The 16,730-nt window shown below is 41.1% G+C and overlaps 1 protein-coding gene across 3 annotated transcripts in view; it reads left to right on the forward strand.

The window, feature by feature from the left end:
• The window catches only part of PIKFYVE (phosphoinositide kinase, FYVE-type zinc finger containing), a 151,725-nt gene that overhangs the window by 88,775 nt on the left and 46,220 nt on the right, over positions 1-16,730 (forward strand). For all 3 annotated transcript variants that reach the window (XM_069983502.1, XM_069983504.1, XM_069983503.1), the window contains 3 exons: positions 875-958; positions 2,019-2,119; positions 10,496-10,660. In XM_069983502.1, the coding sequence (XP_069839603.1) occupies positions 875-958; positions 2,019-2,119; positions 10,496-10,660 (350 nt within the window). The remainder of the gene's footprint in view (positions 1-874; positions 959-2,018; positions 2,120-10,495; positions 10,661-16,730) is intronic.

A 16,730-nucleotide genomic window follows, 5' to 3' on the forward strand; every position in this document is an offset into this window, starting at 1 on the left:
ATGCACTTACTACAGAGAGTGCCTTTACTGCAGGCCTGTTCTTACTGTGCCACTCTGCCCCTCTCTGATCCCCATCCTGGCATCATGGCTGACAGCTCCTCCATCCATACATAGCGTTCTATATAGTAGTGTGTGATGTACATGTCACTCTGACCTATATTGTTACACCCCCTTCCCCCTGTGTATGGACAGAGGTGCTGTCAACCATGACACAAGGATGGGGCATCAGCAAGGTACGGAGCAACACAGTCAAAATGAACGTGCCCACAGTGAAGGTACTTTCTGTGAGTAAATACCTTAATAAACATTACTAGAGTTTTACAAAATGAGTGTTATGGGTGGCCAACCTCTTTAACAAGTTGAGGCTACACCAGGTGCCAATGTATTCTAACATTTCCCGAAGGTTTGAAAGAGAAACTGCACAATTTTATGTACAAAGGAAAGGTGAATTATTATTTACTGGGGATTAAGAGATTTGCTGAAACAGCCATTTCTGTAGAGCTGAGCAGTTCTGATTGATAAGGCAACAGATAATATAGGACTACCATATAAACCTTTCTCTAATAACTGCTGGAACGTTTTCAGTACTAAGTTAGAACTGCACTTCAACCACTTCCACTTCTTATCCATAGAATATGTAGGAAATAATTAGTTTCTGCTATAAAAGATTATTTTCCTGTAGTTATTCATACCAAGATGCCTAGATGAAACCACCCTCCATTTCTCATGATAATCTCCATTTTATAACCAGAAGGAAGCGGGTGACGTTAAGTGCTTTAGGAAATGAGTGAATAATACATTACAGAATGAGAAGGATGTAAGCATAATAGGATATAAATTTATGACGTATTTCTTTATTCTGCTTGTATTAAAGCTGTAAAGAATATAGAAACGCCTTGGATGATTTGTCTAAGGTTTCTCTGAAGATCTGCCCAGAAGATGGAGCTCTGCCGAGCAAGTAGGTTTGGTGTCTTATTATTGTTCTGTATACATTTTTATACCGTATGAGATGAACTTGGGGAGGGGGAAGTGATGAGCCGTACATTGTGCAAGTATTGCTGAACAAGCACTAAGTCACTCCCTTGTTCCCAATGGAGCCAATTATTACTTGTCACAGAGAAATAGGACTGTGTGGCTCATTTTTTATTTGGAATCCTCCTAAGACTAGCCATTACCGAGAATGTGAAAGATTATTGAATCTTTAGAAATCCAGTTACAAAATCTATATTTCTGGCTGTGTCTGTTCCTTACTACTAAGGCCTTTAATTGTGTAATAAACAGATCCAACCATTATATGTATAAATGATCTGGAAAGATTTATTTGGAAGCTTGTCGCTAAATACATTTGCCTATTCATTCCATTATTTTACTGCTCCTGCTCGGTCCGCGTACAGGATTACCTGTATTTTTACAACTCTTGTATTCTACAGTTTCCAGCACCTCTTATAAAATGGGTAAAAGCAGACATTATAAACACAATAGGACAGTTGTTACAGTATTAGAACGCTACTTTTCCATACCTGATGCAGTAGTATAAATGTCGCCATAAACGTTATATTTATGACACTCCTCAACAATGTTTCTGCACCTTCAATATTTCTTTCTTGTGTGAAAAAGGAAACATTGTTAACTTCAAGTTTCATCCGAGTGCAAGCGATTTTAAAGGTTTTATTATGGTCAGAAAATTGGATTAATTGATGCTGGATGCAACCTTATTGCAGTATACCATAAGCATGCTACGTAAACACTTCTCCCTGAGTTACTGTGTCTTGCTTCACCAGTGTTAGTAGATCTTCCCCTGTGTGCACTATATGATTAATGCATAAGGTAATAAACTGCTGCAGAGTTTGGCTCATCCAGTGTCGGCCTTCAACTCCAAATTGTAATTTGGCAAGAGCTGCAGAGCCGCAGGTTGAAGCCCATTCATTTAGAGGGAAGGATGATGGTAAATGATATGTATATACACAAAATGCATCCAGTTAAATAGACATAAATTTTTATTTGTTTTATACTTGTAGTATGATGGACAGCAGACCAAAAACCAGCAGTCCCTCCAGGGTGCAAGAAAACAGCTTGGCACAGCCTAACCGTGCAGCCGAACCAGAACCTCAGAGCACCGGTATGGGGGTAGAGGATAATGGTTTTCCTGTATGGATATTGATTATATAACTTTTCTTAATGAAAAGTATAACAGCGGATATACACTCACTGACCTATAAACAGTAATAAACCCTGATGTCGCCATGCAGTTATGTCCGATATGTAAATGATTAAAAGCGTGGTTTGATTAGACATTGAGTTCTGCCACAAGAAGCAGTAAGGGTGGGTTCATACTGAGGAAATCTCGCGGATAAGATCTGCGGAATTCCGTTGGCTGCCCGCGCGCAAGGCCGCACGCCTTTCCGCCGGCTCCATAGATACCATTCTATGGGCCGGCGCATTCCGCTATCCGCCGAAAGAAGTGACATGTCACTTCTTTTGGCGGATAGCGGAATACGCCGGCCCATAGAATGGTGTCTATGGAGCCGGCGGAAAGGCGCGCGGCCGTGCGAGCGGACAGACAGCGGAATTCCATGGATCTTATCCGCGAGAATTCCTCAGTATGAACCCACCCTAAAAGTGGTTTTTGGCTGCCTTTATATAAAGGCTGTCAGAGGCTACTTTTGGGGAATTTACCCTTTGGTGGACCTTGTGATGGGATGCATCATTGGACTGAGAAAAGCAGGATGGTCATTTTGATGAGCCTGGATACAGTCTAGGCGGTATTGTTTAAGTTATGTGGTATTGGGGGGGTGGTTATGTGAGGGCATGCACACATGATACACAGGCTCCAGATGGCCCAGACAGACCACCAACAAGCACAAGCAGCTCCCACAGTTTCCTTGTCCACCATCCAGACACAGGTAGCACCTTCATTACACACCTGTCACCTTCATTACACACCTGTCTCTGCCCAGACCATTTCCAAGAGCTAAGGGTCACCGTCTGTGTCGCATTGATGTGCAGGCCTCAAGCTGCCGTATTTATAGCAGGATAATCCCTGCCCAGACACACAGCCAGGGTTACCTGAGATTGCAGCACTTCCTTCTTAATATAATCACTTACATATCTCATCATTACATTCACATATAACGTTTCATTTGATTCCAACAATTCTTTTTTGTTGCAGTATTTTTTATTTTTTTTGTCAGTAAGGAAATTTGTTTCTACTTTTGTACAATCTTATAATGTGAGGAACCAGAGTACCACAATGTGGTGTTTTTTATTTGTCTAACAGATGCAAACTTTCCATCCATTAGAACCTTATTGGTTTTATTGACTTGCAAATTGTCTGTGACTGTCCCTTTCATCTGAATAAGGGTCTGTGAATTAGAATGCATAGTAATCAGCACAGAAGATGATCCAATAAAATAGTAGCTTTATTGAAGTTTGCATTGGATAAAATCCTCATCAGTGTAGCTTTAGTGAATTATACAGTGGGTAAATGGATTTTTTAAGGATACAGTAGATACAGGGATTTTGATATGGCTTTTATCTACTGTATACTTCAATAAAGCTACTCTAATATCCATTCTGTACTTCAATAAAGCTGCTATTTTATAGGATCCTCTTGTGTGCTGATCACCATACATCTTGATTCTTTAAGTTTGTTGTCCTCATGCTTCTGTGTACTGTCAAGAGGAAGGCAGATACAGTGAGCCGACAGATTTCTACTGAACACCTGATGTTGCAGAAGTCCACAAATTTACCGCTGAAACAATCCAACTGAAATGTGTAAAATGAATGTCTCAGTGCTACACGAGGTTTGCTGTGTGTGAATATACCCTTACTGTAGCTATTTTCTGGTCATAATGGTTTCAGCAAGACTATGTCTAATAGCTGTTCATATGGTTCGCTTAGATTAAGCGCTGTTGTAGATTATGGTAACGGCAGATGTGTGGCCGACAATGTAGTTAAGGTTGTAGGTTGTTTTCTTTGTCAATTGTAATTGAGCCATTTAAAAACTCCACTCAATGATCACCGACTGGACCAGCCCTTGTGTCAGGCAGATGTCTGCATATCTAATGGACCCTTAGGGCCCTATTATACGGGGAGATTATTGTACGAAAAATCGTTCCAATTTAAACGATAATCGTTCTGTGTAACTGCAGGCAACGATCGAAAAATCGTTCAGATGTTGTTGATCGTTGATTTAGATCTGAACCTAAAATTATCGTTAATCGTTTGCTGTAATTCCACATTCGTTCGCTCAAGTTCCGTGTTTATTCACTAATCGTTCAGTGTAATAGCACATTGTTCATTGTTTTGCTGCCATCAAAAGGATTAAACGATCATTGTAACGATCACAATAACGATCGTAGTAACAATTGTAATTAACGATTATCGTTCAGTGTAATATGGTGAACGATTTCAGGTTAAAGATAAAAATCTCGTTTGCGATCGTTTATCGTTAGTCGTTAAAAATCGCTCCGTGTAATAGGACCCTTACTGTCTATATTGTATACAAGTGGTAGCCTTGACATGTACAACTCAGAAACTTAGAAACTGTGTATCAGAAAATCACCTCAATCTAGTCCCTCTTAGATAGATAGACAAAAATGAATAAAATGATCTATCTATCTATCTCAGGCAGGTTAACATTCCCTTACTGTAGACTTATCAGCCACATCTGGTAGAAGTTTGTTCCCTCTTTGTGTGTTCAGTTTTCTATTTAAAACATTTCCCTCTTGAACCTTATTTAGCCCTTTATATTTAAAGGGAAATTATCACATCTCTCTTCCCCCCACCTTAAAGCTGCCACCCCCCTTCCCCCACCTTATAGCTGCCACCCCCCCCTCCCCAACCTTATAGCTGCCAGGCTTTGCTCTCCGACACTGTTCCCAGTAGTCTGTGGTTATACCTCTAGCTATACAGCCCAGCATACAATTTTGAAGCTGTAAGAAATCACTACCAGTCAGGACTGCCAATACAGCACTTTGATAAAGGATTTCTTTTCCCCAAGTGCATTATTTTACATTTGGAAAGCTGAACTGCATTTTCCATTGTTTGGACCACTTATCTAGTAAAGCTAAATCATTTTCCATATTACTGACACCTCCAGGAATATCAACCCTATTGCACATTTTTGTCTCATCAGTAAACAGACCCTTGTGGCCACCACTTGTAACCAGCCTCTGCTCGGAATATACACCATTAACAACAACCCTCTGATATCTATTCCTCAGCCAACTAGAAATCCACTAAACTATTCAGGAATTAATTCCAATTTTTGCTTACTTCTCTGTCAGCTCTTTGCATATTAGACGCTTTGCAGAAATCCTGATAGTTAATACCTATGGCACCACCTTCATCCAGCACTTTTGTAAAATAAAGAAATCAATGAGATTAAGTTGACATGATCTGTCCAGTTTTAAGAACACTGTACAATTCTGTGTTGTGGGCAGTAAGTGACAGGTATCCATAGATGCTATAAAAACTTATGTGTTTCCATGATAACAGACTACAAACCTTGTGTCGTCTGATACTGCCCTACTTCTAGTAGTAGTAGGTATTGTTTATACTCTTTAAAGTGGTCTAGAGTCTTTCTGTAAAAAATTGCTTGTGATGGTGGTGACAAGGTGACCTTGCATCAATTAACTGTCTCTGTCCTAATTAACAAGCAAGTGCCTGCATAGCCCGTATCAGAAGTTCCAATACAGAACACCACCCGGACACAGATGTGTGCACACAACTTCCTCTTTTTATTTAAAATGTTTCTCATTTTATAATCGCGGAATACAGGAGTGGTTACATGGGTCACATGGGTATATTTGATATAACATGATTGGATAAACTTGATCTTCAGATATAAATAGTATATAAGAGTGCACAACAAACGGTTATATTATTGAATTGATATGGTATATAGCACTTTCAGGAGCTTGTCTGCCTAGCAATTGGCAAGATTCTCTGTGTCATCCAGAAAGAGGAAGTCCTGGAGGTCCGGTCTTATGGTTTTAGCATGAGCCGGCGCTGTCTGAAGCTGAAACATATCTGAATTAACTATTAAGACTTATAACAAATTGAGATGTTTCTCTATAACCATATTCTATAATCATTAACCTGACAGTGGAACTTCCCTTTAATGCGATCCGGGCCTCATATATTCTTGCTGTGACACTAACATCTTAATGGTTGGTGAGGACAAATTATTTTTCTTGCCCATTACCAGGCACTCGTCTTGTATGACATTTTACAACAATTAAAATGACTATTGTTCTTTTCTTATCTGTAATGTTTATCGATAATATGCATGTCTGTGCACAGAATATTCATGGTTATAAGGACTCAATATGGCAGTGTATTTATGCCACTTTTTTGGTAAAAAAAAAATCTATCAAAAATTTTGATTTAACCCCTAGACGACCCTGGACGTAGGGTTACGTCATGGAAGTCTGTCCCCAGACGACCCATGACGTAACTCTACGTCCTGAGTGTTTCTCCCGCTATGAAGCGCGCTCCGGAGCGGAGCGCGCTTCATAGGAGGTGGGGGCTGGCTGCAGTGAGCAGCCGGGACCTCACCGGTAATTACACGCTGCAGCGATCGCGCTGCCGCGTGTCACTAACCCCTTAAACGCCGCGACCGCGGCGTTTACGTGTAAGTGACAGGGGGAGTCCCCTGTCACTTACCGATCGGGACCCCCGCAGTCACACTGTCATTGTCACGCAGTCATCGTTGAAACGGACCGCTGGAGGTCTCTCACCTGCCTCCGTGCGGTCCGATCGGCGATCTGCTCAATGAGCAGATCGCCGATAACACTGATCAATGCTATGCCTATGGCATAGCATTCAACAGTGTAGAAATCAAACTAGTGTATGTAAAAGTCCCCCAAAGGGACTTCAAATGTGTAAAAAAAAAAAAAAAAAAAAGTTCAAAACACTATTACACTACCCCAAAGCCCCTCCCCCAATAAAAGTTGAAATCACCCCCCTTTCCTATTATATAAATAAAACATATAAAAATAAATATAGATAAACATATAATATACCGTAGCGTGCGTAATTGTCCGATCTATTAAAATATAACAAGCGTCATTGTGATCGTTGAACGGCGTACACTAAAAGAGGGAAAAAAGTGCGCAGATTACCGATTTTGTTACATTATATATTTTAAAAAATCAATAAAAAGTGATCAAAACGTCCGATCTTCACAAATATGGTATTAATAAAAACTAAAGATCATGGCGGAAAAAATGACACCCCATAAAGCCCCGTAGGTGAAAAAATAAAAGTGTTATAAGTGTCACAATAGGCCCATTTTATTAATATTTAATTGCCAAAAAAAAGGATTTCATAAAAAAAATACATATATAACATTAGAGAATCTGTGTAACCTGCATATGGTTGTGTTCGGGCTGACCTATAGAATAATAGTATCATGTCGCTGTTACCATATAGTGTATTACGTAGACACAGGAACCCCCCAAACGTTACCATATTGCATTCTTTTTTTCGATTTCACCTATTTATATCTTCATAAATAATATATTTGAAATTCTATCATACATGTTATGGTAAAATGAAAGACGCCATTACACAGTACAACTATTCCTGTAAAAAACAAGCACTTACATGGCTTGTAGATAGAAAACTGAGAGTGTTAGAGTTCTTAGAAGGGGAGGAGGGAAAAACGAAAACACTAAGATCAAAATTTGCGCGGTCCACTGGGTCTGGACCCAGTCTGGTCTGGGTTTGGGCCTGGTCCTCAAAGGGTTAATATCACGTGTGCCAAAATTGTACAAAGATGTTAAAATGTGGGCATGGTCTACTGGGAGGGGTGTGGCCTAAATCTTTTAAACAAATTTATAAATACTATAATTAGAATATGGCACATACAGTATTTTGGCTCATATCTAGTAGGATTAGATAAGGGATGTTAAGAGGTTTGTGCCTTTTCATAAATTTAGCACAATTTACTCCCAATAGTCTGTTTTTTTTAGGCTAGAGAATGGGGGTCCCTACCCCCTGTATAATTGCTTTGGGTGAAATATTGGTGGAATAAGTGCACTGCCTCTTTGAATAACTGACTAGCAGGGTGCCAGGTGACAGACCCCCACTGATCTAGTATCTTTAGTTATAGAAGGCAGAGTAGCCCCTTTAAGAGTGCAGGGCCATAGCCAAGTTCACATACATAATGTCCCAAAAGTCATTTTTTGTTTGTCATTAAGAATTCCCTGTGTCCATTCCTACTAGCCATGCTCTTTGCAGAACACTATAGATGTTTCCCCTCTTCTGTTGCCTGTCTCATATATCTTTCATGTAGCTTGTTACTGGCAGGATATCACTTGTTCTACACTTCTATAACTATTTTCTGATTGATACAGCCATATGGGAGAACATTTTTCAACACTGAGAATAACTTCATAGGCTTTGTGTTCTGTACTTGACTTCTTGTGCAAAGATTGCAGTCCCCCCCCCCTTTTTAAAGCACTTAGATTAAAATTTTGCAGTAGTAAAGCCTTAGTACGCTGTAGTTCCTGTTATTAGAATGAACCCGGTTCTTGTTCGGGAAAAAGCAATGTCTGGGAGCATTTCAAGTATTTGACATTGAAGCATTGGTATAACTAAAGCAATTAATTTCAAATTATGTTCTTCACATGATTATGGCGGATGCAATTTTGCCTGAGCTGTTGCAATAGCAGAGCCTTATGATTTCTATATAGCGTGCTGAGATGCTGAGCGAGATAAAAAAGGCAAGAAAATGTCCTACTGACTGTTGTGCAGGGAGAGTGTGGAAGAGATCAATCACATATTGTCCATGATGTCACCCTACTTCTAGCTTTATATTAAAGGTGCCTTCACACGTACCGTATCGCTGCGTATTTATCGCACCGAACCCGCACAAAACTCACACGTAAGTAGCTGGTTTTTTTGTTTATTTTTTGGTATTGAACTCGCATTTGAAAATCATGTGAAAATCATGTAAAAATCGCACCAAACACGCAGCGAGAAAACACATACATTGACTTGATAGCAATCAATACGGTACGTGTAAAGGCACCCTTAACCCCTAGACGACCCAGGACGTAGAGTTACGTCATAGAAGTCTGTCACCAGACGACCCTGGACGTAACTCTACGTCCTGGGTGTTTCTCCGGCTATGAAGCACGCTTCGGAGCGGAGTGCGCTTCACAGCAGGTGGTGGCCGGCTGCAATCAGCAGCCGGGACCTCACCGGTAATGACACGCTGCAGCGATCACTCTGCCGCGTGTCATTAACCCCTTAAACTCCGCGATCGCAGCGTGTAAGTGACAGGGGAAGTCCCCTGTCACTTACCGATCGGGACCCCCGCAGTGTGACTGCAGGGGTCCTGATCATTAAAACGGACCTCCGGAGGTCTCTCACTTTCCTCCGTGCGGTGCGATCGGCGATCTGCTGCACTAAGCCTGCACAGGCAGACTCAATGAGCAGATCGCCGATAACACTGATCAATGCTATGCCTATGGCATAGCAATGGTCAGTGTAGAAATCAAAGTATTGAATGTAAAAGTCCCTCAAAGGGACTTCAAATGTGTAAAAAAAAAAAAAAAGTTAAAAACACTATTACACTACCCCAAAACCCCTCCCCCAATAAAAGTTGAAATCATCCCCCTTTCCCATTATATAAATAAACATATAATATACCGTAGCGTGCGTAATTGTCCGATCTATTAAAGTATAACAAGCTTCATTGCAAACGGAGAATGGCGTAGACGAAGATGAAGAGGGAAAAAAGTGCGCGGATTACCTATTTTATGTTACATTATATATATAAAAAAATTCATAAAAAGTGATCAAAAAGTCTGATCTTCACAAATATGGTATTAATAAAAACTAGAGATCATGGCGGAAAAAATTACGCCCCATAGGGGAAAAAATAAAACTGTTATAAGCGTCACAATCGGGCCATTATATTATTAACTAGTTGCCAAAAAAAAAAGGATTTAATAAAAAAAATATATATAACATTAGAAAATCTGTGTACCCTGCATGTGCTTGTGTCTGGACTGACCTATAGAGTAATAGTATCATGTCACTTTTACCATATAGTACATTACGTAGACACAGGAACTCCCCAAACGTTACCATATTGCATTCTTTTTTACGATTTCACCTATTTATATCTTCATAAATAATATATTTGGAATTCCATCATACATGTTATGGTAAAATGAAAGACGCCATTACAAAGTACAACTATTCCTGTAAAAACAAGCCATTACATGGCCTGTAGATAGAAAACTGAAAGTGCTGGAGCTCTTAGAAGGGGAGGAGGGAAAAACAAAAGCGCAATGATCATAATTTGCGCGGTCCACTGGGTCATTTTGGGCCTGGTCCTCAAAGGGTTAAGGTGTTACCATTCACAGAGAGTGTAAACATGGACATGATTTTAATTTTGAAGAGTAGGCTAGTTTCTGACAATGTATTATACAATATCCATTTATCAGTTTTAGAAATATTTTCACTTGTATTTCAGGTAAGAAGCCTTCAGGGGTGTTGTCATTTTTTCGCGGGACAGGTGGGAAGAGTCCAGACTTGTCAGCACAAAGAAAGGAAACCTTACGAGGTGCTGACAGTGCCTATTATCAAGTGGGGCAGATGGGCAGAGAAGGGGCAGAAAACCAAGGAGCTGAAAATCAAGGTACCTCTAAAAATGTTAATTGTACTAGACATATCAAAATGGTCAGAAAGAGACCACCTGATCTAGTCTGCCCTTATTATTTTCTTTTATCATCTTAGGATAGATATACTGTGTGTGTATCCCATGTGTACATTGTAGATTTACCAACCACATCAGCTGGAAGTTTGTTCCAAGAATCTACTATTCTTTTAGTAAACTAATATTTTGATCTTTTCCCCCAACTAGTCTCAGATTTTGTTCCCTTGTTCTTGTGTTCAGTTTCTTATTAAAAACACTTTGCTCCCAAAGCTTATTCAGACTTTCATATATTGTTAAAGGTTTCGAGCACGTTCCCCCTTTTCCTTTTTTTCCTCCCAACTATACAGATTCCGATCAGATTCAGTCTAACAATCTTTAAGCCAGTTGTTCTCTCTCCTGCCCTCCCCCTGTTCTCCCCATACACTGGCTTTTTTATGGGGAACAGTTAAGCCCCTATAACACGGTTGTCAGCGCTCGTTTTCTCCTCGTCCTCTGCTCGCTGACCCCGCGATTAAACGTGTCTGCAGTGAGCGGGTGAGTACCGGGTGGGGGTAGCGGGGGCTGCCCGGGTGACTAGATCGTCCGGGCAGCCCATAGCGGCCGTCTGCTGCCACCGCTTCTATTCCATGGAGCGATGGCAGCAGATCAACATGTTGAACATGCAGGCAACATGTTGAAAGTCAAACAACTGCAGTGATCAGCTGACATTATTCATGTCGGCTGATCGTTGCCTTCTATTGCACAAGGCCATTATTGTCCGGAAAGGCGGATAATCGCTTTGTGTAGTAGGGCCTTAAGCCACAGCCAGACTGCTCAGTGGCAGCTTATCTCTTAGAGAACAAAGGGGTCAGGCAATGATTTTCTGTCAGGCTGGACCCCCTATCTCCACCAACATCATCTGTGAGTAGAGCCCCTTACACTCTATACTGACTGCCTCCTGGTGATCTAGAAGATAAACCAGGCACATTGCAGTGATTCCCTCTTGTATCTGTATATTATAATTGGGTAGGGAGGGACTGAAAGTAATCTGGGCCCCTGACCAATAAATTAGTACACAGGAAAAAAAACTGGAAATCATCATTATCGCTTCTAAAATCTTGCTGGAGTTTGGTTTTAAAGTATTTATTTATTAACTAATTTTTCAGCATTTTGAGGTGTAAATCTCCTCTTCAGATGCAGAGGAACTATGTATCAACGTCTTTGTGTTTTTGATGCCAGAAGGGTTGTGTTACAGATGAAATAGGGCATATACTATAGGCAGTGGGGCAGAGAATAAGTAGGTAACAGAAGTGCATTGACAGGTTACAGGGAGATTGTAAAGAGACTGAAATCTGATGAATGTTGTAACCAACCAATAGAGACACCAGTGAGATCTGATTTCCTGTACATAATGCACCTCTCTTAAACCCCAACCCCCCCACCCCCAAAGATGTCCATGGAGAATAGACGCTTGCCTGCAGCATATAAGTTGAGTTGTATACACAGCACACAGGTTTATAAAGGAAGAGTAATTGGTGTAGGGGTTTGGGAGATATTACACAAGATAAATCAGCACCATCAGGGTTTTCTTTCTGTATAACTAAATATAACACAAGTTGTTATAGTTTATGAAAAACCCTGGCTTGTAGTATACCCCAAAGTTTCAATCGGAATCTTCTGTCTATTTATCGTGTCTGTTGTCTGATGCAAGCCGTATTATTGATGCACTGGTCAGAAGCTGTGACCTGGATTGGTAAGGTCTGTGCTGTAGTTTGTATTCTGGCTCATGTGGATCAGATTAGGAGCATTGTTCCACTTAGGCAATTATTTTTTCAGTTATTTTAGGCCGCAGCTGCCTGCATTGTTGATGTAGAAGGGACTGGTGAATACGTTTTATTCTTTATTGAAAAATCATGTTTTAGATTCAGTGCCAGAAATGAGAAGTTCTATCAAAAATAGCAAGTGTATATTTTTATTTGTAACTTGCTGAGCTTGCTTGATAGCATAAAAAACTCATAGGGATAGGGATGCTGGTTATCTGGCAATTTCCCCAGCGTTAGCCTTGTCCGCTATCTTGTGAGACTTTTTGTACATTTTGCACAGTAGCTTGAGGCACAGCTTCAGTAACTCTAATTGTACATTGTAATTATTGATCTCCATCTCTACAGTTCTAACCCAACTAGCACGACCTCCTGGATGAGGGCATCCATGGAGCTGTAGGTGCTGTGTGGGCTTGCTCCCCATTGCAGTCACCTGTCTATTAAGGAACAATGCAGAATAATTGCTTGCTATTTACCTGTGCAGTTCCCACATGTGCAGCTTTTCATTACTTAGATTTGTATGGTCGTCTCCCATCTGTAATCTGGTGCTTGTGATGCCTATTAATTGCATCAAACCAAGCGCCAAGGGCAACGTTTTATCAGCCTGCAGAGAGTCGGAAATTGTTAGTGATTCCCATCTCATACATATTCATCGGTCTAGTGCAGGGCACCTTTTAAGCCTCCATTTGGCTTATTGGTTTAACATTTGCAATCTGCCTGACAGTGCTCTGTAATTTCTCACCATTTACTGAAACATAACGCCTTTTCTCTGTGGCTTAATAGAAAGACGCTTTTTTACTTTGCTTACCATATAATTCATACCTATAAGTCTTGCTCTTCAGTGTAGTTTTACAGCCTGTGATATTATGGATTTCTCTGATCAGGACAATGTGGCTGTCTGACCCATTATACTGCTTTAGGCAAGTTTCACCCATACAGTATCGCAGTGAATTTCATGCTAAAAGTTCCATGACCTTTTTTTTTTTTTTTTTTTTTTTTCTTTTTTTCATCACACAGAGCGGGCAGCTCACATGCTGTAGCGCAGTCCTCTCACAGCTATTGTTTTGTTTTTGTTTTTTTGGTGTCTGCTTCTTTTTGTCCCTGAATGATAAATGGAGTAAGTGCTGTTATTTAAAAGGATATGGCTGGAAGCATATAGGAGTGAAAGCCTTGTTTATATGCACTGCCTTGTACAAGCCTGGAGCATTGTGTAGTGCAGGGTATACTGGGAATATAGTGTTAATTTACATCATAATATTATGGGGGTTTAACCTAAAGGGTTTTTTACTTTGTCATCAGCCTTTTGTCAAGGGACTCAAGGGAAGTAGAGATTGTCCAACTTATCTCCATGTTGGAACCCCCAGCAATCGCAAGTCGCAAAAAATGTGATCAAAATTACTTGAAATCACAGAAAAGAGGCCACGGTCACTAAATAAAAGGCTGGTTCAAAGCCAGTTGCTGAGATGATGCAGACCTGCCACAATGCAACATGGGGGGTTGATGAGGAGCAAAATACTGAAATACTGCTAATCCCATGCCTGCTATTCATGGGGTAGCTGCTTGGCATTATAACTGCATACAGATAAGGTATACATGGCTATAATTTTTTCAGAATGCAGTTACCTTCTGATTGTGGCGCCAGTGCCTTGTGTACATAGAAGGTGCAGAGGAGCACACCCGGGTGACTAGTTAGGGGGTAACTAATAGGCTAGCATGGTGCACTACATACTATCATGTAACCAGCACCCTGTGTATGTATTGTATGCAGCTATATTACTAAGCCACTACCTCCATCATAGATAGTGGGCATGTAAGTTTTCCTACTGAGCTCAGCTTTAGAAGTCTGGGGCACTGACTGCTATGATGATCTTGCTGCAGCCTCACCCGTGCCCACCCTTCTGTGCCCACGTCTTATGAACTAGCAGAGCAGAGCAGTGTCCCTGTAATTCTCCAGCCTAAACGCTTTGTACAATTATCTGATGCTTCACAAAACACAGATGCCCTGCTTTAGCATTTAGGGCTTTATAACTTTTTTTTATACTGAAAAGACGGATCATAGTAATGCTGCTCTCCATCCGGCTCTGGAGTGAGATTATTTAGAGGTTGTCCGCTTGGCAGCGGAGTCTTTGTTTGTGTTAAACGGATGCCTGTGACATATGCCATACAATGTCCATCACTCATAGGCTTCTGTATGAAGCTGCAGCTTATAAAATCTTTTCATGCTCTTAAGAAAAAGTAGCTATGAAAAAAGTAGCTCAGTATACATGCACTGACCTGAAGAACAGATGTAGCCATCTAGTGAGTCCTACATTATTGTTTGCGTGCTTGAAAAAGCCCTATATTGTAATCCCCTTCCCTCCTCCTTTCCTTCCTTTCATCCCCCCTTCCATTAAAATATCACACAGCACAGCCCTAACCAGCCAATCACAGCACATATGCAAATGAGTGAAATGAGTGCAAAAGAAACTTGCAGATCCCTCACTCAATGCCTGACAACATCCACGCAGTCACACGTCCCCTATTGTAAGGCAGACGAACAACATATATGGACAATATATGGCTAATATAGTGTAGCATAAACAATAACAGTGGGAAAATTGCTTGTAAATGACCAAACTAACCTGGTGGTGTTGTGCAAATCATAGGCACAACACTAGTAGGCGTTTTTATTGGGTTAGTCCGCTGCCTGGCCTCTGGTTCTCTGCTCCCGGCACCCATCCTGATGCCAAAGCACGAAAATGCAGTTTGGAATTGACCATTGGACCATACATACAGCCACGGTGTAGGACTCACAAAATAACTCCAAGGACCTCACAGGTGTCCATCTTGGGCGTTTATTCACACTAGGCTACAAAAAGAGCGACGCGTTTTGGTGTTGGACTGACACCTTTTATCAAGCTTCTCCTCACTGCTAAACGCCAAGGCCTCTATTGTGAAAGGATCAAAGAAAAAAGTTAGAGCCAGTGGCGTAGCTACCATGAAGGCAGGGAAGGCAACTGCTACAAGGGCCTTGCAGGAAGGGGGCCCCAAAAAGCCCTGATCTGCCTTCATCTTAGGTATGCCACTGACAGCCGACCACCGCATCCCCCCTCCCGCAGAGGAAGAAGGCCCCGCCACTGTACTCTTCAGCCTGCTCACTGTAGTGCAGGGTGAGCGGGCTGCACATCAGAAGGAGAGGGACAGAGGAGCAGGACCTGCCAGGTCCTGTACGCACAGAAGGAGAGGGATGAAGGACCTTATCACATGACCCAAAGGTCCTCAATACCTCTGTGTAAGGATCAGCCTACTACAGGAGGAGGGGGAAGCCTGGGAGCTGTAAGTGCTGTGTTTGTGTGTCAGTGTGTGTACATATGTATCTGTGTTTATATGTATATGTCAGTGAGTGTATGTATGTATCTGTGGGTATATGTATATGTCAGTGTGTGCATGTACCTGTGGCTATATATGTATATACTGTAGTGTCTGTAACACTGGTGTGTATATATGTGTGTGTGTGTATGTCAGCAGTGTCTCAAGTGATTGACAGGTTTGCTCCTAAAGATGTTTTGCAGCAGTTTCTATTAATGCTGGGCTCTAATAAAAGAACCCACCACTATAATACAATAGTTCTGGTTCTAATTACACTTGGGGGATGATTTCCCTGTAAATGGTCTATTCAGGGTGTATATGTTATCACTAGTGTAATCACATTCCAGTGTTAATGTGTACATGTCAGTGGTTTATTTGTACATATGTTAATGGTGTCTCTGTGTGTGTATATATGTGCGTCATTGTGTGTGTTTGAGAGTTGGCTATCTATGGGGGGTGAGGACCTGCAGGATTCATGGGCCCCATACAGTTTTTTGCTATGGGGCCCCATGAATCCTAGCTACGCCCGTAGCTAGAGCATATAAGAAACAAGTAAACACCAACACATATGGTAATAAAATAAAATAGACTAATACATAAAAACACTTGAAAACAACACATACTTTAACATCCTGATAATACAGGATGTGCCCCATATGGAGTAAAGTATACTCCCAGTGGAATCACCTATGTCTTTTCTCCCCCTGTTATACCAGTCCCTGGGGCACAAGGTTGTATGTTAAATACCTTTTGTAAAATCTGTCATCTCATGTTGTTTATCTTATACTGCTTAATAGTTAAAAGCTTATGTACCAGCAGTACATTGCTTTTCTGTTTTTACCATGAATAAACCAGCACGGGGATGCCGATGTATTACCGTGCACCGGCCCGGTCTGAAGCACTGG

This window comes from Dendropsophus ebraccatus, chromosome 9 (assembly GCF_027789765.1).
Source record: "Dendropsophus ebraccatus isolate aDenEbr1 chromosome 9, aDenEbr1.pat, whole genome shotgun sequence".
In the NCBI taxonomy this organism is placed as follows: domain Eukaryota; kingdom Metazoa; phylum Chordata; class Amphibia; order Anura; family Hylidae; genus Dendropsophus; species Dendropsophus ebraccatus.